Genomic DNA, 22,108 nt, shown 5'->3' with positions numbered 1-22,108 from the left:
CCACCGCCTCGGCCGAAGGGCTGAGGTGCGACGGCCCTTTCTCTAGTACGGCTGAGTACTTCACTGCTATGGGAGACGCCGCAGTTATCAAGCTGGATATGTCGGATGCGGATTCGAATGGCGTGTTGTCCTTCACCACGCTTGGTGCCTTTGTCTTTCGCGACATCATACAAAACACTACCCTATTCGACGATAGTGACGCTGAGGGGCAATTCCCTCTGAATCACATGGATCTTGGCACACAGAACATCCTTGTCGACGACGAATTCAACTTCCAGGCGATCATCGACTGGGAGTTCACCCAAACCGCGCCGTGGCAGGTCTACCACTACCCGATGCCCTTTCCGCTGCTGGGGTCGGACGCGGAGATCAAAGACATCCTCCAAATCCCGATCACCGTGCGTATAGGAACGTGTTGCGGCAGGAGCCTGCTCAAAAAATGTACGCCCAGAAGTTCCGAGACGCCGAGATAGAACTTCGGAAGAAGGGGCGGTCTCTCGGAGGCTCAATCGCCGAAGTGCTAGATAGCCCGGCGTCGAGGATATGTGCCTGCTTCACGAAGCTTGGCGGCTTGCCAGAGGCAGATGGGGGCCTGGTCCACCAGATGGTGCGGCTCGCCTTTGACTTGGGCGCTGAAGGGACAGAACGGTATCTCTGTGAGATGGAGGGTAAGCTGAAACGACTAGACAAGGTGGGAGGTATCTGGGCAGGTCACGGGTGCCTCGATAATGCCAGGCCACCTAGCGCTGCTTAGAAGAAGAGAAGTAAATCTTCAGATCTTCGTCGAGGTTAGCTTCGCAAAGATGATGCCAAAGCTCCCGGGAGGTTCACCAAAGAGGACCGCGCAAATCTTGAGCTCTAAGTCCTGAAGGAACTGAGCTATGCGTAGATGTGGTGATGTTTGAGAGGGGCAACCAGCGGTGCCTCCCCATCAACCAGCGCATCGCTTTCGTGGGTTTGGGAATTCAGGTCCCCTATTTGTTGGCACCAAAGCCCCTGAAGCACAGTCAACGTGGGGCTTTACAATGGAATAGCCAGCTCGCACCACCAGAGCTCTCCCCAGTGCGACAAGGCAGACAAGACAATACAGGGGCCGGAAGAGGCAGGCAGGCAGCACTGACGGGCGCCAGGCCGTCCCTGTACATCTCCCAACTCAACCAGCAGGCATCCTAAAAGGGCTGCCTGTCCCGCTCTCAGTCTTCCCTTCTAAGTTAACCACCCGCAACGTATCTTACCACATCTGTCTCTGCTCCAAAAGGAGGACGGCTGTTGTAACCCATTCTGCAAAAACGTATCATGATCTTTCTGTACCACATCATTAGCATGGGATCTTTAACGTGTCACCACCTACTTACCTCCGTGAATATCTCTAAAAGCCATTATATCTCTAAAACCACTAAGAAAAACAAGCTTCTCATGCGCAGCGCTTGGAGCTGTGCCGCCCGCTAATGTGTGCGCTAAGCATACGTTTGTGGGGTGGGTGTTTTGAACTTTTGGAGAAAATGGTTGGTCAAGGCTGCCATTTTCAGCAGGCCAAAAACCCCTCTGTACTTTGACTGAAATAGGATCTGCTCTCGGTGATTTGGGTTTCGACAACTCCAAGGCCGCACCTCATTATCGACCTCTTGCGAAACCTCAAAGTTGTAGCCCCGGGATCTTGCCTGGATATATATATCCCTCACTGCCTTCTCTCAAGTATAGCAGCTCCTTGTAAAAGCTCAACAGCCAAGTCCTCTGCGAAACGCTCACGAGCGATTCTCAAGCTCATTTTCCCAGGTCCATCAAGACCAGGAACTTTCAGATACCATGACGCTGAGCCCATCGGATGTCGTGTTCGCCGAGGCGACCCCGGAACAGCAGAGACGGGCCTGGGAACTCAACGGCGTGTCGTGGGCGCCGCCGCTGTCCCTCCCCGACTATCTCGAGCGGGAGAAGCACCTCTCGCAGCAGGAGCTCGCGCGGGACGGCGGGTGCAAGTACTGGGTCCTTCACCTCAAGTCCGACCCGTCCACCATCGTCGCCAGCTGCGAGACGACGCGCAAGCCCGTCCTGATCGCGGGCGCCCCGGGCGAGCCCGTCCGGCGCGGCGTCGGCTACGGCATCGCGAGCGTCTACACGGACCCAGCCTACCGGCGTCAGGGGATGGCGACCCTCATGCTGGCCAAGGTGCAGGAGTTCCTCGACCGCGAGGCCGACTGCAGCGCCCTGTACAGCGACATCGGCAGGCACTACTACGGCAACCTCGGCTGGCCCGCCTTCCCCAGCGACCAGGCCACCCTGCACCTGGAGCCGCCCTCGCCCGCCGAGCCCGGCCCCGACTCGGGCCTCCAGCCCTTCGTCCCCTCCGACCCGCCTGCCACCCGCCCGCTCGCCCGCTCGGACCTGCCGCCGCTCTGCGCCGCCGACGAGGCGCTGCTGGAGTCGCGGCTCGGCGCGCCCCTCCCGGCCGGCGGCGGCGGCGCCGGGATGGCGCGTGTGGCGTTCGTGCCCAGCTTCGCGCAGATCTCGTGGCAGCTTGCGCGCGAGGACTTCATGGCGCGCAAGCTCTTCGGGGTGTCTGTGGAGCGGCGCGGGGCGGTGACGGCGGACGGAAAGGCGTGGGTGGTGTGGGACCACGACTGGCGGGAGAAGAAACTCAAAGTGATGCGCCTGGTGGCGACGCACGACGGCGGCGGGGAGGCCGGGGAGCGGATCGCGGCCCTCAAGGCGCTGCTGGAGGCGGCGCTGGCCGAGGCGAGCGCCTGGGGCCTGCAGAAGGTGCTCGTGTGGAACCCCGACGGGGAGGTCACGGTCGCGTGCAAGGCGGTCGGAAATGCCCACGAGGATAGCGTGAAGCTTGTGCTGGACGAGAGGCTTGACGGGAGCATACCGAGCTTTAGGTGGAGGGGGGAGGATAAGCGGGATACCATCTGGGAAGACAATTACTACTATTGTTGGTGTTGATGTATTTGGACGAGAACTACCTATTTAACTCCGGGCACCACGCTGTTCCACTGATACCTGCCTACCTGCTCTATCCAGAGACCTAAACGCCTAGCATCGTACCCGTGCAATGACTTGCCCGAACTCAACTAACTCTGCTCGAAATCAAAGGTTCGCCATGATAGCGTCGACCACTTCCACGAAGCCAGCATCGATGGAAGCGACTATGCCCTCTACAATGGGCTCTTTGGTATCCAGAAATGATGTCTTCCACTTGCCGTTCCAACCAAACTGGGCTCTGTGAAGTTCCTGTAACGAGTTCCTGGCCTCGCTCTGCGTCTCGGGCGGATCATCGAGGTAGTCGGTGAGAACCCCGTCCATCAGACCCCGGATCGAATGCGAAAACATTTGGAATGTGGCCGGTTTGATGGCGTCCTGGATGTTCTTCCAGATGCCACTCCGCTGGTCCTCAAGCAGAGGCTTCGACTTCCCATCTCTCAGAGCTTTCGACAGCTCTGCCACCTCGCCGTTTCCGCCGATCCCATCCGAGACGGCGCCCTCCACCATCCGCACCATCCGCATCCGGACCTCGGACGGGAGGTGGAGGTCGACGAGATCCAGATGTCGCTGGATCTGCTCCCTGATGGTGTTGACCACCCTTTTATTCTTGGCCCATTTCGAGACCGTCGACATCCACAAGCTCCCGACTCGCTCGTCGCATCCCTTCTCCCCCATCAAGATCTCCGCGCTCGTCGTGATCTCCTCGATCGCCTGCGTGACGGCAATCCCAATGACGGCGTAACGCACCTCGCGCCACAGCGCCTCCCACAAGACCACCTGCACCGTGTCCGATAGCTCGTCGTGCACGTTCAGCTTCAGGAGCACGACGTGGTGCAGGGCATCCGTCGTGGTCAGGGAGGGGTGCACGTCGTACTTCTCGTCTAGGTCGACGCAGTCTTCGACTTTCGCAAAGTTCTCGTCAAACGGGTGGATCAAGATCACGTTTATCGGCGGCCCGTCCCACTTCGAGCACAGGTCCACGAACTTCTGCACGATGCCAAACTCCTCCTGGCCCACCGACCCAATCGAGATGTAGACCATGAGGCCGCCGAGGGATCGGACCAGGTGGAGGAAGAGCGACCACAGCTTCGGCAGGGACGAGTTGGCCGAGTGGAACGACTTCATGGTCAGCCCGGCGGTCGAGAGGACCTGCGGGCGTTGCTGGAGCATCTGGAAGAGGATGGAGGCGATGGCGGACTGGGCCGTCATGCCGCGGGCCCAGAGCAGGTAGGCCGAGACCACGTGCGGACATTCGGACCTTACCTGGGCGACCCATTGGAGACACGTTCCGGCGTCAGGCGCGTCGCATTCGGCCTGCACTATGGTCGTCTCGTGCGAGAATCGCGACGGGACATATTGCTGCTCGATGCTCAGCCAATGTGCCCACGCCGGCGAAGATGTAAACTTGAAGGTGGCCGCTAATTGTTCATGATATCCAGCCTCGATTTCGAAACCGTGGAAAAGCGTCCTCTTGATTTCTAAAAACAGGGGCGTGGTGTGTCCTTCGTGAATGTCTATATAGGCCTGTCAGTACTAGGAGCGAAGAGAACAGACAACCATAGATCTCCCACCTCTCAGCGTGGTTTCGTAGTCTGCCAACAGTGACGCAAGTCAGTTGTGTCCCAGTCCCATTTGCAAGCGGGAAGAAAAAATGGCTGCTCACGATCTCTGCGAAGAGATAGATCCACTCTGTGTCTTGCTAGGCTCTTGGTCTGGATGAGCTGCAGGACCAAAGCACCAGCTCGGGCGTCGTCTTCGATGCACTGCTGTAACCTTCGTATCCTCTCCACCACTCGGCCATGCTGGAGGTCGAAGGGCTTCGAGAAAGAGGAGAAGTATTTCTCTATTGGCGACATCAGGAGTTAGTCAACAACTTTGGTCAGGGGCGCATGGAACTCACTGATGGTCTTCTTCTGGGCATACACAATAGTCTCGTGCAGGAACTCTATCACTGCAGCGTACAGCTCCGACACTAGCTCCATCATGCGCCCAGTCGGGAAGATATGCCTGTACAGCTCGACTCGTGACAAGTTGAGACCGATCTCGACCATCATGTCTGTAAACTTATAGAGCATATCGTGATGGTTCTTCGCCATGATGAGACCAAACTTCAGGACGCCCCAGATCAGAGTCATGTAGGAAAAGTCGCATTGCGAAAGCACGTCAAAACAGCCCGAGTAGTGGTCCAGGACGTCCACAAACTTGGCAATCTTCCGCCTGTCCAGGACATCGTTCTGGTCTTTTTGTATGCTCAGAGCCACCTTGTATAATTCGGGTTTCGTCGAGGCGGATACGGACAAGATGGTGTCGACATCTGCCTTCTTCAGAGTCTGGCGCAACTTGGCCACGGCATCGCTGTATGCATCTGCGGCGCGTCTAGGCAATCGTCAGTGTCACTGTGTTCGCCAGGTGCCAAACCGTCAAAGCCAACCAAACGGACATGCCCATACTTGATATATCTGTCGGTCTTAAGTATGTCGGAGGGAGCTGCAGGCTCGGAAAATCGTCGGACAACCTCATCCCGGCTGTTCCAGCTGTTGCTCCGGGATCCCAGAGATGCGGGGGAAGTAGGAGAGTCCCGGACGTCTGGGAGTCCAAAGGGCCGCCGCCAGATCACCGAATTCGGGGAATCGCCGGCCGTTTGAACCATGGTGTCCTCCGAAACAACCAATGGCAGCAGCTCTAATTATGTCCAGCGACGGACGTGGCCTTGGGCTTGAGAGGGGACATGGAGCCAGTAGTGCAGTGTTTGATGGCATGAACTTCGAATCTCCGAGATTCCCACAGGTTTCAGCTGAGTCCTGGTGAGCCTGGCGTCTTGTCTGCTGCACACACACCTCATTGCTGCCCCCCCGCTCCGGAGTTTGCCAATAAAACCGAAAAGAGATACCTAACCCTGCAGGGTAGTAAGGCTGTTCTGGATGGCCATTTGTTCGTTGAACTTCCGCTGCCTACCCATATTCACAATATATATCGTCTAGATATTTTATCGCAAGACACATCTTGGCGTCACAAGTATTTACTATGGTACCTACACATTAAAGCTGTTGCGGCCGCGGAATATGCTTGGCGTGTGCGTTGCCCTTCTCGGCGCATCGATAGCCAAGGCGTCCAATTGACAGGGGAGCCAAGAATCCACCAGTCCCGGCTTTCCAGCGCCAAGGCCGCCTGTCATCTAGTCTCCCGGGCCCGGCCCTTTCCACCAGAGCCAAACTAACTCATTCGTGGAATCGTCACTTTCTCTCATGGCGTTTAACTATCTCAAGCTCAACATTGTCGGGATACAGTGGGAACAACAACGGTCGATGGGATCCTTGAAAGGTGGTGTGGCTAGGCAGGCTGGGTGGCTTGACTGAATCCTTTTGCACGGATCATGCAACGCCTTTCCATCCATGTCTGATACATCAAACCTCGGTGGCTTTTTCGATCCACTAACCCCAACGATGGCTCCTCAGACGGTGGACTGTTATCCACCGACCGCCCAGCAAAAAGAGGACAAAGTAAAGGCCTTCGTTGACTCAACTGATCCAATTGCCGTCTGCGGTTTGGCATCCCGACATAACAACTCGAAGCCTTGCTGAATATTTCAAGATGCCGCGAGCGGGAGCTACAACGTCTGTTTCTTTGTCGAGTTTGTCGATGAGAATACGAAATGGGTGGTGAGAATTCCCTTGGAGCCTTCCATTCACAATGTCTGGGGACAAAATCCAGAGCGAAGTCGCTACCATGCGGTGAGTTATGTCCAATGTTTTCTCAACCTGTACCCCACTGGTGGGAGCTAATTGGTTGGTTGCTAGATATCTCGAAAGCAAGACCACTATCCCCCTACCTCATGTCTGTGGTTTTGGACGAGGGGGGACTGTGGACAAACTTAACCCTACAGGACTTGCCTATATTATCCTTGAGTATATCCCTGGCCATTCTCTTGATATTTTGGCTTTCGTGAAAGAGTCCCGAGAACGGAAGGCACACTTCTACTCGCAGCTTATCGACATCCTGGCCCAGTTGCGCCAGCAGGAGTTTGACTACGCCGGCTCCCTGCTTCCGGACCCAGATGGCGGGCTTGCTCCCATCTTGGGGCCCTCGCTCTCCATGCAGCTCAATGAGCTACAGATCGACCAAGGCAACTCAGCTGTCCCAACCGCAAGGTTCGCTTCCGCGGTCGACTTTGCCTTCCATCAGTACCACATTCTAGATCAGAAATACCGGCTACCTGCGAGCGACATGTCTGAACTGAATACGCAGCTCGAAGTGTTTGGACTTGAGGACTTGAAGGGGAGGATATTTGGCCATATCGAGCCCTGCTAGAACCACGGTCCTTTTGTGCTGGCCCATACGGATTTGCGTTGGTCCAATATCATTGTGGACGAGGATCTTAACATTCAAGGGGTTATCGACTGGGAGTGGGCAAGCACAGTGCCTCGGCAGTTTTTCATGCCACCTACCTGGATCGCCCGGCGCCCTCCCGATTCAATGGCAGGAGTTCACTACCGGATTGAGTACCGTTGGTTCTACGACATCCTTGAGGCAAAGGCCGCTACGTCCGAACCTTGTCACCAGCTGGCTGAGGAATGGGGAAGGAACCTGATGAAAAGGGTTGACTTGCCTCTGGCTGTTACGCTTCGACATCACAACCGTTTTCTCAACATATACTACCGTGGAGTCTATCCCGTGTTTTACAAAACTCCTCGAACCGACACAGTAAACCAATTCTTTGAGCGCGACGGGAAGGGCGGCCCGTCTACCCTTGAAGTTAAGCGGCGGCTGGAGAACTCGGAACGATACACTCAATACCTCACGGATAACAACTTATTCGTCCCTCGCGAGGCCACTAAAAGGGTCCAAGAGTCTCCTGGGAAACGGCAAGAACCCGATGAGAAGCTAGGCATGCTGACAGACACTGAGAAGGACCAGCCGATGCTAGAAAAATACATCACACAACCTTCACATAGTCTTCCAGGGCCTGCTCCTCCTCCTCCAGCTCCACCGGCTCTGGCTCCGCGTCCTCTATTGCCTCATTAAGTTCATCGATGATTTCCTCGTCTCTCGTAGCTCATTCATCGATATCAAGAGCGTCACCCCGGCCTCTGTTCTCAGTCGGCTGCGACGCACTTTTCGACATTGGGTCCTTCAGATCTTGGGGAACATCGGCGATAGTAGCACTTTTCTCCTCCAGCCCATCCTTCTTCTTTTGAATCCAGGTGATCTTGTCCTCGATCTTCTCCTCGATCTCTGCAATATGCGGCTCAGCGAACATGTGTCGAACTTCACTAGCAAGCGTGATGCCCTAAGAAGATTTTAATGGGGAAGAGCGAAGTCATCGCCATTAAATGAAGGCAGCATCCCTATCATCACTACATGGACAACGAAACACGCCAGTCATATGGACCTCTCCCTTAAGGCGTCTCCCCCGCTCTCCCTCGTGATGTATCGGTGCATGCAAGCGACCATATATTTGCCAATCTTGATGCAGCCTCATCCTGCCATGTCAAATTGGGTGTTGGCATCCTGAAGGTAGGTACCTCTACAATACCTATGTATGGATGTAGGTACCCATCTTTGTAGTAAGTAGCTGACGTTGGACAGAACGGTCCAGCTGGAATTTTAGCGCGGAAAGATCCCTGCTTTGGTCAGGTGGTGAAAGGTGCATCCCAGCAGGGGGGTGCATTCTTTTGCCCAAGGGTAGGGGTAAATGGATCAATTTCTTGGGGAAACTGTCAGATTGCCTCAACTCCAGACAGGACAGAGGGAGCAGCCAGCCCTGTCATTCCATGGACTCCGTCCATTGCGTCCCTCATCCGTGAAAATTCCAACTCGACGACGGGATCAAAAGGGCCTGCCTAACTAGATGGCAACCTAAGTCTTCGAGACGAAATGCCGCTCCAGCCGCTAAACACCAGGGTCGACGGCGGCGAGCCCTCGCTCCTCTCGCCGTCCGACTACGACGCCGACGCGGCCTCCATCCGAAGCGACCAAGACAGCGACAGCGACGATGACGAGCGCCAGCTTCGGGCAAGGAACAGCAGCGAGCTCCGGGCACACGATCGGCTTGTGCTGATGCAAGAGGAGGAGACCGACCAGTTGGTCACCGAAACGCGAAGACGTCAGGAGCGCCTGACTCTGGGGTCTGGATTGCCCATTCCCAACCCCCTACGCCTACTCTCCCGAAGGTTGAGTGATTCCCGGTCCAGGTCGAGGAGTCCGGTCGGCTTGGTCACCTCATCTGCCGAAACCCTAGTCTTGGAGAAGCGCAAGCAACGTCGGGCGAGGAGGCAGGCGAAAAAGGATAGGCTGATGACCGACGCTAAGGATGGCGAAGACGGCGAGCTCATGTACGAGATGGAAGCAGGTGGAATCAAGGATGGGAGCTCGACCGGCGAAAGCAGTGACAGAGAAGACAGTGATGAGGTTGACAGGAGAGGCCTCCTCAATTTGACAGACGCCAAGGCAAAGAAGAGTCGGAGCTGGCGGAAATGGCTCTTCATCTACACACTGATTGCTGTTGTTTTCGCGATTCTGGCCCTGGTTGCATGGAAGTTGTCGATTGAGCGCAAGAAGTCGGCCAACGCCCAACAATATGTGAGCAACGGCACGGCCCTGTTCGCACCGACCACCATCATTATCAGCCTGGACGGATTTCGCGCCGACTTCCTTCGGCGCGGGCTGACACCGAGGCTCAACGCCTTCGTCAGGGAAGGCATCTCGCCGCTTTACATGCTTCCCTCGTTCCCAAGCGTCACATTCCCGAACCACTACACCCTGGCAACTGGTCTGTATCCAGAGAGCCACGGGATCGTCGGGAACACGTTCTGGGATCCCGCTTTGAAATCAGAGTTTTTCTACACCGACCCCGAACGCAGCCTGGACCCCAAATGGTGGATGGGAGAGCCCTTCTGGGTAACTGCAGAGAAGCAGGGTATCCGGACGGCCATCCACATGTGGCCCGGCAGCGAAGCACATATCCTCGGAATCGAACCAAGCTTTGTGGACAAGTATGACGGGAAGGAGAAGCTGCCCAATAAGGTCAAGAGGATCTTGGAATTCTTAGACAAGCCCGGTCGGGAGGATCCCAACGCAGAAGTCGCGGAAATGAGGCCGCAGATCGTGGCGGCTTACGTCCCGAACGTTGACTCTGACGGGCACAAGTACGGTCCGAACAGCACGGAAATACGGTCGACGATAAAAATGGCTGACGACATGCTCGACCAGCTCTTTAAGGGGCTTGAGGAGCGAAACCTTACCCAAATTGTCAACGTGATTGTGGTCTCGGATCACGGAATGGCTACTACCGACACGTCGCGAATCATACAGTTAGAGGATCTTGTCGACTTGAACAAGGTCGAGCATACGGATGGGTGGCCCCTTGTCGGGCTCAGACCGAAGAACCCCGCTGATCTTAAGGATATGTATGATGGTCTAATCGAGAAGACCAAGACAAACCCCAACATCGATGTCTATCTGCGCGACGTCGACATGCCGGAGAGGTGGCACTTCTCGAAGAACGATCGAATCGCACCTCTATGGATCGTCCCCAAGACTGGCTGGGCCCTTGTCAAGATGGAGGAGATGGATGCAACGGCAGCCAAGGCCAACGGAGAGGTGTATCACCCTCGGGGGCTACATGGTTACGACCACGAGCATCCCCTAATGAGGGCCATCTTCGTCGCCCGCGGGCCAGCGTTTCCCCATCATCCTAACAGCCAGGTCGAAGTGTTCCGTAAGTGATGCCATGGACCATAATAATTCTGACCCAGAGTACCTAACTAACGCCGGAATAGAAAATATCGAGGTCTACAACATCCTCTGCGATTCCGTCGGCTTGACGCCTATGCCGAATAACGGCACGCTCCGTCTGCCTCTTGACCCGATCGGGGTGCACAAGTCTCCGGACACGGGGCTAGAAACACCTCCGGATCCAGTGGATGCGACTAGCTCTCCTGCCCCAGCATCCTCGGTAACATCCATTACCAAATCAACCAAGCCAATTCTTGTAAACCCCATTTCAACTACAACTCCAGCAGCAACGACAAGCACATCTTCATCCAAGTCTGTCGCTGTGGACCTTCCGGGCCCGTCGCCGACAGAGGAGCCGGGGAATGGGGACGAGGATGAGGACGATGGTGATGTGGTACATAATTTTTGGGACTGGCTCACCGGCAAGATAGACCAGTTGTGGGATAAGATTACCAGCTCCGAGAAGGGCCCGGCATGATGCGGTTTGGATTTTGAGTTTAATGGATAGATAGCATAGGATCCTATATATACCCTCCTTTCCGTTTTTCAATCTGTAATCCGTATTCGGGGCTTACATAGGTAGGTAGGTGTGCCTGAGAGCCGGGGGGCGGCAATACAGATACCTTCCATATTAGGTATTCCCGTCTGTATTTTAGGTACCTAGATACTGTACCTACAGTAGGTAGGTACGGATACGATCTCCAGGCACCAGGTAGTGGCGAGGAGCCAAGCTGAAAAGGTCTGAGCCCCACTCGCCCCGCCAGAGCGGCTGGTGACAGGTACAGTGGAGCAACGCGTGACGCGTTGCCCAACTCGGATCCAGCACGTCGGTAGTTTCGCCAATTGACAAGGTAGGATCTGAAGAGGGCAATATTCATTCAAGTCCTTCATTCACTCTGCCTGGGGCCCAATAATGTCTCTTTCAGTCTCTCTCTGCCTCTCTGCATCACTTTAAACCCACCGGAACACCGAATCAAAAAGAATAGGTCGATTCACCTTTGGCACCCCTTATTAGTTCCCCTCACTGGCTGGATCCACCTAGATAAAGACAAGTACCCCAGAGATTTATCGCCAACAGCGCCGCAACTTTTGTTTGTCCAAGCCTCCTTTTGTACCCTGCAACAGCGAAGCCCTCGGCGTCTTGCAGTTGCAAATTGCGAGTTGTTACGCCTACCTCTTCTCCTTGTCGGATGCCCACTGTAATAATCCCACAGCCGCCCGGGCTCTGAAGCCAGCCTATTCTCAGCCTTGCCACCCCTGACCAAGGAGGGAAATTCCTACCATCGCGGACTACCGTTTGCCATGAGGCTGCAACCATGGCGTCCACTGAAACCAACTCTGACCCGGTCATGGCCGGCCAGGTTCCTCCAATCGACATCGAGAGCAAAATCGAGCAAATAAGCGACGATCTGATAATTCAGCAAACTATTCTTGCCTCCCTGCTCGATGTGCCCCTCAACTCAGTCACCAGCCAGCAAATCACAGAGACCGAGGCCGAGATTGGCAGCCTTAAGAAGCAGCTTGCCGAAGCCCACCGTGCCCGGCAGCATCGAGGTACCTACCACCCTTTGTTGCCTTGGTTACACCACCTTTACTGACTTTCCAGCTCTACCAGCTTCGTCCGCCGGCAGGAGTGCCACCATGAACGGTGCCCAGGTACCGCATTTGCCTGGAGGTACGCTCATGCCTTCTTCCTCTGCGAAACCTTATATCTGGCTAACGCGCCTCCCAGGACCCAGCTTCTTCTCCGGAGCATCGACCCCTTCCAACATGTCTACGCCAAGCACTGCCAACTCCGGTTGGGCCGACTCTGCCCAACCCGGTGGACCATCTCGAAAGCGATCTTTCGGAAGCAGCCATCTCGAGCCTACACTGCCTGGCCAGCCAGGCATCAAATCCCGTCGAACCACTCCCAGCCCGGCTGCCACGGCGTTTACCAGTCCATCGCCGAGCACCGATAGTCAGTTCGGCGACGACGTAGAGGTTATCGACCTTACGGGGTGAGCCCCTTTCCCTTCCCCAGCCCTTTGGCACAAGATAGGCCGGGTAACAGACAGTATATGCGACGACGCCTTGCAGCCAATTACGTGCCACTTATCTTCGTATATGATCCATTATTGACCAGTTTTTAAAATGCAGGGACGTTGAACCTACTCGGCTCCTTAAGCGGGAGGAAGAGCGACTGGAACGGAACAAGAAGATTGCGGACAGTGATGCAAAGGTAGCCCGACAGCTACAAGAACGTGGCTACCTGTCACACTCTCCGTCGCCGACTCTCGGTCCCTTTGGCCTGCCGGGACAGTCTAGCCTCAACCGATTTGAACGAGCGTTCCCTCGATTTCCGCAGACATCACGCCCGCGAAACCCTCCTTCCTCGTCCTCCCAACTAAGCCAATCCACTATAAAGCGCGAGCCTGGGCCTTTTGGCTTTGCAGCAACGGGCCTTGGCCCCTCGCTAGGACGATCAGATCTATCCGCGACGCAGAATGCGATCAAGCGCGAAACCTCGGGCTTGGCTCAGCGTTACAGGGTCCCCGGAGCATTTGAGGAGTCGGACGAGGAGGACGATCTCGCCGCTCTCAGCCGCCCCCTTCCTTTGTCATATGGTTCCTATCCGATGCCAGCACGAGCCAAGGCAGTACCCGGATGGGTCAAGACAGAATCCGGATGGGTCAAGGCAGAACCAGGCCAATCTGCCTCTAGCTCGAGCTCACTGAACTCCGTGCCCGGCGCCTCAGCCATGCAGCTCGGTCAGCGAGCTGCGATGATCAAGCCAGAGGGCGGTTTCAGTACTCTTGAGGGTCAAGCATTGAGCCGTCCCTCCCCGGGCTCGGCCTACGGCGCAACGCTCGGCAATGGTCGATGGCCCGTGTTGCCATCCAACACTGGCCCCCCGGGACTGTATATTTCCCCCCGCCCAGGATATTTAGCGAATGGGGCGCCTGGTGTGAGTGCGAGTCGGGACTGGAACAGCAGTCCGTTCGACGCCGGGATGACGAATCTGCCAGGCAACAACCCGCTCACTGACATCATTAACCGGACGAACAGTTATGACCTCGTCACCATGACTGATGGGTTGGGCAACCCACTCAATCCGCAGCTGGCGAACTATCTCGCCGACTTCGTCGACGATCCACGGAAGACGGCCGAGGAAATCAAGGATCTCCTATCTAACATCCGGCCCGACATGGACATACCGGAAGAAGAGCGAGGCCAGACCCCAGAGGCTCTCAAGTATGCGCTCTATCCACACCAACAGCTTGCTCTGAAATGGATGACGGACATGGAAGTGGGGTCCAACAAAGGTGGCATCCTTGCCGATGATATGGGCCTCGGCAAAACGATTTCGACCATCGCCCTGATGACGACGAGGAAGTCGTCGGATAATGTCAAGACGAACCTCATCATCGGCCCGGTGGCCCTCATCAAGCAGTGGGAGGGCGAGATCAGCAAGAAGGTCAAACGAGAACACCGCTTGACCGTTTGTCTCATGCACGGCAAGAAGGTCTCGTATTCCGAGCTGAAGAAATACGACGTCGTCCTGGCTACGTATGGAATGCTTGCCCAAGAGTGGAAGAGATTCAACGAGCATGTCATGATCCGACAAGACGGTGATGGGTACGATGCACGCAATGACGTTGAGCTTCAGCGGAAGTGTCCGCTCCTCCATCCTGGGAGCAAGTTCTATCGGGTCATCTTGGACGAGGCTCAGTGCATCAAGAATAAGGACGCCCAGTCGTCGAAGGGGGCCACCATGATCACGTCCACCTACCGTTGGTGCCTCACTGGGACTCCCATGATGAACGGCGTCAACGAGCTGTTCCCGCTCATCCGCTTCTTGAGAGTCCGGCCGTACAATGACTTCAAGCGGTTCCAGAGGGTTCGTGTGTCCCCACCGAGCGTATCCAGAACGACTAAGCTGACACTTTGACTAGTCATTTTCCAGCCTCACGACGAAGATGAACCGCACGACGGAGCATGCCAGGGGCAGTGCAATGCAGCAGCTTCGGATAGTTCTGAAGGCCATCATGTTGAGACGGATGAAGGACTCGGAGATTGATGGCAAGCCCATCTTGACGCTACCGCCCAAGACAGAAACCTCTGAGCAGGTAACTTTCTCTGACGACGAGTTGAGCTACTATCGGGATCTGGAATCCAAGTCGCAGGTCCAATTCAACAAATATCTGCGCCAAGGGACGGTTGGGAAGAATTATTCCAACATCCTTGTCCTCCTCCTGCGTCTGCGCCAGGCTTGCTGCCATCCCCACCTCAACATGGACGTCGAGTATGTCGGCAACGGCGATGTGTCGATGGACAAGATGATGGAGCTTGCAAAGACTTTGGATCCCACCGTCGTCGAGCGAATCAAGGCCATTGAAGCCTTCGAATGCCCAATCTGCTACGATGCCGTCGATGATCCCACCCTGGTCATTCCCTGCGGCCACGACACCTGTTCCGAATGTTTCGCCTCTCTGACCGACAATACCGTCCAGAACAATATCCGATCGGGGCAGGAGTCTGGCAATGGCAAATGCCCACAGTGTCGAGGCCCGATCTCTAACACCAAGGTGATCAATTATACAACCTTCAAGAGAGTCCACATGCCCGAGACCGTCGTCGAGGAGGATAAGGCCGAGGTGGCCGAAGTTGAGGTTGACTCGGAGGACGAGTGGACTGGAAGTGATTCTGAGACTGCCTCCGAACCCGAGCCCGAGGACGACGACGACGATGCCGATGAACATGGCAATCTAAGAAATTTCATCGTCGCAGATGATGAGGTCGAGGAGGATGACGCCGCCGAGGGAGGAGGAGAGGGAGATGACGCTGATGATGATAGCGATTTTCCGGATATCGAGACCATCCCGCATCGCCAGACTCCAAGGAAGCCCACGGAGCCCACGGAGCCCACGGAGCCCACGGAGCCCACGGAGCCCACGGAACCCAAGGAGCCCAAGAAGTCCAACAAGTCCAAGAAGGTCAGAAGGAGTAAGAAGAAGGGTAAAGGCAAGGCCAAGCTCGAGGAGGTCAAACCCCACATGCTGAAGACGCTTCGTATCGAGGCCTCCAAGAATAAGGAGGCACGTCGTCGGTATATGAGCTATTTAAAGAAGAACTGGGAGCCGTCGGCAAAGGTCACGAAGATCACGGAGCTTTTGGGAGAGATTGGGCCCTCGGACGAGAAGACCATCATCTTTTCTCAGTGGACTTCGTTGCTCGACCTCCTTGAGATTCCTATAAAATATGAGCTCAACCTGAAGTACTGCCGCTATGACGGAGGCATGTCTCGACCCCAGCGCGACACTGCAGTTAAAGACTTCATCGAGGACCCCCGCACCACAGTCATGCTCGTCTCTCTGCGGGCCGGAAATGCCGGTCTCAATCTCACGGCGGCATCCCACATCATCATATGCGACCCCTTCTGGAATCCTTACATCGAGATGCAAGCCGTCGACCGCGCCCACCGCATCGGCCAACAAAAGGAGGTGAAGGTTCATCGCGTCCTGGTCAAGGAGACGGTGGAGGACCGCATCGTTGAACTGCAGGAGAAGAAGCGCGCCCTGGTCGACGCGGCTCTCGACGAGGGAGAGAGCAAGAACCTGGGCAGGCTCAGCGTCCAGGAACTCAGTTACCTGTTCGGGTCTTCGCCTCATTGAGTGGACGGATCCTGCGATAGCACTTGACCCGGGCACAGCCCCGGCAAAAGTCCCCGTTTACGTTTGTAGTATACCCTTTCCTTTCTCTTTCTTTTCTTTTCCTTTCTACATGGCTTTGTACAAACATCTTGCTGGCCGTTACGGCCACTTCGATCGCATAGGGGTAAGGTTAGAGGGGCTTGTTGGTATTACGACCCATTACATACATGACTTTCTTTTTGCTTCGCAGCAACTCGGGGCATTTGGGGTCAAGGAACACGGTTGGGCACCATCACACACGGTCGATGTGCGGAATGGGAACTGGCGTTTAGGGTGCTTTACTACATGTATCTGAACACGAGAACTGCACACCGGAGATGGTGGATGTGTATCAAGTAGCATTGATGTCAGGAGCTAGACTCGGGTCTTTAGACATTACAATATACCTGAATTGCGATGCTGGATGGTTGGCTCTTGGGCTTCTCGTGAGCCCCTATCAAGTAACATAGCCGTGGTTTCCGCAACCATTCTAAAGCTGACAGACTGAATATCCCTTACCCCCTTACTTCGCTTCGCCTCTTTCTAGTTGCGACTCCTCTCCCAGCCTAACCTCCTTACTTCAAGTCGAGATTGATTATAAAAAAGAAGGAAGGGAGAAAAAAAAAAGGGGGAAGGCACAACATCAGGGATTCGCTGGTCGTCACTGACCCAACTACTAATCTGGTCCTCATTGGTTTATCCATGGGAGAGCGGACGGGATCCCGAGTTTTCCTATGAGACTTTGTCGTATGCGCAAAGGATGCCGAACATGGAAGCTTGGGAGCCCGGAAAACGGGATGCAACTGAGGCCAGTGACCTTTTACAACCATAAAATGTACCTCAAGACCTATGGATTGTTCCCAGGTGTAAGGATTAGTCCATACTGTGGTATAGTAACTTTTGTGCATAATGAGTTCATGCTCTTCAAGACGATCAGAGGTATTTTTCCCCCCTTTACTGGCGTTGATAAAGCTTGAGAATATTGTGTTAGACGTTAGCTGTGCGGCATCAACAGCTATCTTGCTGTCAAGACAGAGCCAGAGACCACAGGTCTGTTAGCTGACGGCCTGTTCTTGCATCCAACCAGGTCGCTGAAGGGTCCGAGCCCTTGCGCTCGATGCGAACTCCGTCACGGTACGAGGAAGCTCGTGTGCCCGGCTCCGGTAGCATCCTCCAGAGGGTTCGTTCAGCCGTGAGCTCCGTCTCGTAGCAGGGGAGAGCAAGACGAAGGTACTCCTCCCAGTCTTGACCCGGGAAGTAGTTATAGTGCGCCTTGGTGAACTCCCAGTATTCCGGATACCATCCCGAAAACCCCCAATCAATGATGGCAGCGACACGCCCGCCCCCCACGATGATGTTTCTCGGGGCCAGGTCCGCATGGGTAAAGTGAGTCCGATAACGAGTCGTGTGTACTTTGTGAACTTCCCGGCCAAGGAAAGGTGCGACGTCTTCCATGCGCAGGTGCCCTCGCGCCAATGAATGGAACTCGTCATGATTCAGAGGGCCGTAGAACCGAGCTCCGATACGGCAGTCATAGGCGGGATTCTGAAGAGCCGAGGACACCATATCCTGCGTTGGAGGTTGGAGCTCACGGAGACAAGACACGTGCTGCTTGATGTCGGCAAAAATGGTATTCCTCTGGTCTGTCGACAAGCCGCTCCAGGCGCTAGCTAGGGTGTCGCCCTGGACGTACGCCATTTCAATGTAAATAGAGCCGTTTTCTTCGGCGTGAACAGCGTAGAGCTTAGGCACTGGAATCGTTGTATGCGAGGCAACGTATTGCATGGCCTCCACCTCGGGGGGGTCGCATGGTCCCTTGATGACGCGATGCCAGCTTACTCTTACTGTGGAAGGCCCAAGGGGATGGAAGAGCAGGTTGCCGAGCCAAAGCCGCAGTCGCAGTGGGAATAGAGTCCCGATGGATTGACCCATGGATGTGGAATCTTTGGACGGCCGAGAACGGTATTGGAAAAGAACGATAATAAGAATGTGTCGTAAGCTTCATCCTCCAGTGAAGTACCAAATTGTTGGCCTGGGTGCATGAGCATTTTTGTGCAATCAATGCACACACCATCAACTCCATCCTACAAGCCCTGCAAAAGTGCAGGCACGACCACGGGTTTTCCAGTGGGTATGGTCGTACGTGAAAGGTTCCTGCGTTAAACTGGCATATCTAGTAGTAGTATCTGGCGAGGAGACGGCGATGGAAGCACGTGTCAACTACCAGGGGAGACAACAAAACTGCCAACCTGCAAACCGTTATGCTCGAATCTGCAACGCACAGGCAAAAGGGTATATTGATATTGCCATTTCTATTGCTATTACCATCGCTATTGCCTTGTTTGTTGCTATCGCTGTTGCCCTCCCTATCGCCATCCCCCATTGCTTTGCTGTGGCTGTTGCCATCGTTGTCCTTGTCGCCTGTCAACTATTTCAACACCAGCTGCCAGAAAAAACCCCTGGCCCGATACCACCTGTAGCCCCCACGCAACAAAGCCATACGACATAGCTGTGGCTAGAACGGTTCCCCACCCATTGGACCCAGCCACAGCGGGCTACTATCTCAATGTACTCGGAGCTGTAGTTCGCAGCTTTCCTCGAAGATATATGAGCCTGTCTCGGCCACCACATTAGTCCACGAGGATCTACCTATTTCATGACGGGAAGCACTTGCTATACTGCCATGCGAATATACGCGTTCCCTGACACACCGTGAACCTCTCTCGGCCTCGATCGCATCAGCTGCTTCGCTCTGGTTCCCTCCAAAGGAAGCCGACACAATGGCATCAGGTGCGGGCTCGCCCTTCTCCCTGCGGCCAATGCCGGCAGGTGACAGGAAACCGAAGAATCTCGCCGAATTCATTGCCCGTATGAATGTCCATAGCGATGGATTCCGTAATGTGCGCGAGGACGATCTTCACAAGGAGATCGAGGCCCAGAAACATGGCGCTGGGGACTCGACCAACCTCGATAGCACCGATGGCTCCGATACCGAGAACGACGCAGAGTCCTCCGTGGACCTTAGAGCTGCGCGAGACGAGATCCTCAGGAATATCGAGTACGACCTGTTGTCCGCGTGACCTTCCAGCAGCAGCAGCAACAGCAGCGCTAACACACACTGTCCCTCAGGATTGCCCACCGCAACGCGATGCTGACTCTCGATTTCGTGTCGCTCCTGTTATCCAAGGAAACTCCTGTACAGGCCGGAATGACCCTCTCCCCGGAGCTTCGCGAGATGGTGGGCATCGGGACACTTGGCGCGACGAACCTGTCTGCATCGAACCTCACCAAAGCGAGGGTGCAGGAGAACAAGCTGGTGGCGACAGGGAGGAAGCTATTGGACATCAACAACACGGCTGACTCCATCCTTTCCGCGGCCGCGAGACTGCAGAAGGAGATCAGCTTGGAGACCAAGTATTGGGCTGAAGTGCTGGCCGTCAGCGATAGCGGCTGGTCCGTGTCTCGTCTGCCACAAGAACCACAGACCATGGGAGTCAAGTTCGGTTTCTCTGAATGTAGGTTGCTCTCAAATATTCCGGAAAGACAAGAGGTATAGGCAGGCTGACATGACCCAGCTGGCGCTGAGTTCAGGGCCAACAGCCTTGCGCCCATGAGGAGGGCTGATGATGGTTCCGTTAATCTTGACACGGGTGGATTGGGTGGGGACTCAAAGCGGCTCCTGGTTAGCATCGAGAAGGATGGCAAGGTTGTCGGCAGGTCTTCTCTTCCTGAGGTCTTGTCTGAGGATGCGCCGTTGGAAAGCCGCGTTCTCGAGGCACGCAACTCAATCTTTGCGCAAGAACTGTGGCACGAGATCAACCGCGAAGGCCGTACACTGCTATCATACAATGTGCGACTGGAATCATCAGCAGTGACTTACGGTCTTGACGCCAACACCAACATTGTTTTCAAGCTCGTCACCCTCGGCGATGAGGCAGACTTGGGCGGCCCTCCGGACTCCAATTCAGAAGACGGTAACGCCGAAACTATTTGTACCGTTCTCTATCTCTTACTCAGTTACGGGCACCGGCAGAATGGCCGCAAACGGTCCCAGCAACCACTGCTTAGTGCCGCCCAGGGCCGACAGGCACACCCGCCACATTATCTCCTCCGGCCTATCCTCGCCTACCTGCATTTCGAGGGCTTGGTCCAGCGCTGCATTCGCTTTCTCTCCGACCTGACTGCGATACTGCAGTCCGCCGGCATTACTACAGCTGCCTACACGATAAGTGAGTCGCCTGTTACTCTCAGGTCTCTCTTGCCCGCCTCAGAGTCGCTGCTCGCCGTCTTGCTCGACCCGCTAAGCTTCCGAGCCGAACTTACCATCACTCCGGAGGCACGTCTGGAGATTGTGGGCCACACCTTCACGGCCCAGTACGTCACGGGCCAATTTCGTGTCGGTCTTCTCCCACCGGCCGGAATCCCCAGCGGACAGGGCGGGGACGCACCGGCCGCGGGCGACGGGAACACGCCGCCAGACAACACCACGGCGAACCCTCTCTTCCGCGCCTTCCCCCCCGGCGATGGCTACCCCAGCCTGGACGAGGTGCTCATCTACGTCCGCCAGGCAATCCCCCGCGTCCTAGCCGACCGGTACGAGGGCCTGGCCGCGGAGTGGACGGCAGCGGCAGCGGCAGCGGCGGAGCGAGGCGGCCAACACGAGTCCCCGGAGTGGATCGTCTCTATCGACGGCAAGGCGGTGCGGGACCACGACACGGAGGACCGCGGGGTGCGGTTCGAGCTGTACGGGACGGCAGCGGCAGACGGGGACGACGACGACGACGGCGACGGGAATTACGGCGACGACGGGAGCGACGGTGGTGGTGGCGACCCGTCCCGCCTGCGCGAGCTGCGGGTCACGGGCGACCTCTTCGCCGATGGCAAGCCTGCCCGGAGGTCGTGGGTGTGGACCGCGGCTGGGGAGGAGGCGGAGGAGGCACCGGGGGGGAGGCTGGACGACGTCGTCAGGCAGGTGCTGCTCTGCCCCTGACCATGGTATGGCCCGCCGGGTTTGTATAGCTAGGATTGTCAGTCGGCAGCCGCCCCGGGGGGCTGTTGGCGCGGAGGAGAAGGGCCGGCGAGCCGCGCAGCCCAGTCTTTGGGCGACTTCGCCGTTGGTGAGATCGCCGGGTCCAGGTTAGAGTGACCTCTAGTCAGGGGAGAACCTCACATAGATATATTAAAGCTGACAGCGACGTATTTAAATGCAGAACAGCCGGACGGGAAGTAATCACTCTATAATTAATGAGACATCTCGATCTGTTTGCAGTCGGACCGCATGTACAGTACATGTACATTCATTCGGGCGTAAGAGTCATGAATTGTTCCTGGTATCTCTGTGTCTACAAATTGGATCCCCGCAACCCTCCTTTTGGTCGTCAAGTCATTATGATGATGGTGATGATGAAAGTAGAGAGAAAACAAAAACAAAGCAAAAAATGGAAGATGCTTGGAAAAGAACAAATCCAGAAAGCGCGAAAACAAAAACAAAAACGGGAGGTCTCGTCCCCTGGTCGTTTGCCGGACGAAGGGAACGAGAGAGCAGGGGCGGCTCCTTCCTCCGTTAAAAGAAGTGCTAAGCTAGAACCGCAACATGGCAAATTGTAAAGTGTAAACTAGATAGGTATCGAATTCGTCGCCCCAAGAACCCAACCGCAAGAAGGGGGCGGGAAAGAAACAGACCAAAAGATGCAGCGAAGGCAGGTCTAGATGGATATGGG

At 55.7% G+C, this 22,108-nt stretch overlaps 9 protein-coding genes across 9 annotated transcripts; 6 read left to right on the top strand and 3 right to left on the bottom strand.

Moving 5' to 3' along the window:
* Positions 1–236: 236 nt before the first annotated feature.
* Positions 237–850, top strand: QBC33DRAFT_534089 (uncharacterized protein). The gene has a single exon (XM_060427515.1). The coding sequence runs from the start codon at positions 440–442 to the stop codon at positions 752–754; it is 315 nt and encodes a 104-aa protein (XP_060285113.1). The 5' UTR covers positions 237–439; the 3' UTR covers positions 755–850.
* A 697-nt stretch (positions 851–1,547) lies between these two features.
* QBC33DRAFT_469436 (uncharacterized protein) lies at positions 1,548–3,003 on the top strand. The gene has a single exon (XM_060425171.1). The coding sequence runs from the start codon at positions 1,807–1,809 to the stop codon at positions 2,941–2,943; it is 1,137 nt and encodes a 378-aa protein (XP_060285112.1). The 5' UTR covers positions 1,548–1,806; the 3' UTR covers positions 2,944–3,003.
* Positions 2,912–5,990, bottom strand: QBC33DRAFT_534082 (uncharacterized protein). Its single transcript, XM_060427514.1, has 5 exons — positions 5,433–5,990; positions 4,883–5,358; positions 4,646–4,825; positions 4,554–4,574; positions 2,912–4,496 (listed from the first exon to the last, which is right to left on the bottom strand). The coding sequence occupies exons 1-5, from the start codon at positions 5,630–5,632 to the stop codon at positions 3,088–3,090; spliced, it is 2,286 nt and encodes a 761-aa protein (XP_060285111.1). The 5' UTR covers positions 5,633–5,990; the 3' UTR covers positions 2,912–3,087.
* A 435-nt stretch (positions 5,991–6,425) lies between these two features.
* On the top strand, positions 6,426–8,004 carry QBC33DRAFT_577314 (kinase-like domain-containing protein; the record flags this gene model as incomplete). Its single annotated transcript, XM_060430975.1, has 5 exons — positions 6,426–6,525; positions 6,574–6,641; positions 6,694–6,713; positions 6,780–7,233; positions 7,291–8,004. 5 exons carry the CDS (start codon positions 6,426–6,428, stop codon positions 8,002–8,004), a joined length of 1,356 nt encoding a protein of 451 aa, XP_060285110.1.
* On the bottom strand, positions 7,689–8,690 carry QBC33DRAFT_534078 (uncharacterized protein). Its single transcript, XM_060427513.1, has one exon. The coding sequence runs from the start codon at positions 8,237–8,239 to the stop codon at positions 8,036–8,038; it is 204 nt and encodes a 67-aa protein (XP_060285109.1). The 5' UTR covers positions 8,240–8,690; the 3' UTR covers positions 7,689–8,035.
* QBC33DRAFT_365410 (Ectonucleotide pyrophosphatase/phosphodiesterase family member 3) lies at positions 8,560–11,216 on the top strand. Its single transcript, XM_060423950.1, has 2 exons — positions 8,560–10,699; positions 10,761–11,216. The coding sequence occupies exons 1-2, from the start codon at positions 8,857–8,859 to the stop codon at positions 11,192–11,194; spliced, it is 2,277 nt and encodes a 758-aa protein (XP_060285108.1). The 5' UTR covers positions 8,560–8,856; the 3' UTR covers positions 11,195–11,216.
* A 354-nt stretch (positions 11,217–11,570) lies between these two features.
* Positions 11,571–16,812, top strand: QBC33DRAFT_534073 (SNF2 family N-terminal domain-containing protein). Its single transcript, XM_060427512.1, has 5 exons — positions 11,571–12,270; positions 12,323–12,391; positions 12,449–12,716; positions 12,856–14,596; positions 14,652–16,812. Exons 1-5 carry the CDS (start codon positions 12,033–12,035, stop codon positions 16,368–16,370), a joined length of 4,035 nt encoding a protein of 1,344 aa, XP_060285107.1. The 5' UTR covers positions 11,571–12,032; the 3' UTR covers positions 16,371–16,812.
* A 578-nt stretch (positions 16,813–17,390) lies between these two features.
* QBC33DRAFT_365345 (kinase-like domain protein) lies at positions 17,391–18,456 on the bottom strand. Its single transcript, XM_060423949.1, has one exon. The coding sequence runs from the start codon at positions 18,318–18,320 to the stop codon at positions 17,415–17,417; it is 906 nt and encodes a 301-aa protein (XP_060285106.1). The 5' UTR covers positions 18,321–18,456; the 3' UTR covers positions 17,391–17,414.
* A 489-nt stretch (positions 18,457–18,945) lies between these two features.
* QBC33DRAFT_534067 (subunit 17 of mediator complex-domain-containing protein) lies at positions 18,946–21,743 on the top strand. Its single transcript, XM_060427511.1, has 3 exons — positions 18,946–19,446; positions 19,518–19,903; positions 19,964–21,743. The coding sequence occupies exons 1-3, from the start codon at positions 19,169–19,171 to the stop codon at positions 21,376–21,378; spliced, it is 2,079 nt and encodes a 692-aa protein (XP_060285105.1). The 5' UTR covers positions 18,946–19,168; the 3' UTR covers positions 21,379–21,743.
* Positions 21,744–22,108: the final 365 nt, after the last annotated feature.

The sequence above is a fragment of the Phialemonium atrogriseum genome (genome assembly GCF_030411735.1).
Source record: "Phialemonium atrogriseum strain 8032-3 unplaced genomic scaffold QBC33scaffold_8, whole genome shotgun sequence".
Classification (NCBI taxonomy): domain Eukaryota; kingdom Fungi; phylum Ascomycota; class Sordariomycetes; order Cephalothecales; family Cephalothecaceae; genus Phialemonium; species Phialemonium atrogriseum.
This window is presented reverse-complemented; position numbering and strand designations above follow the sequence as displayed.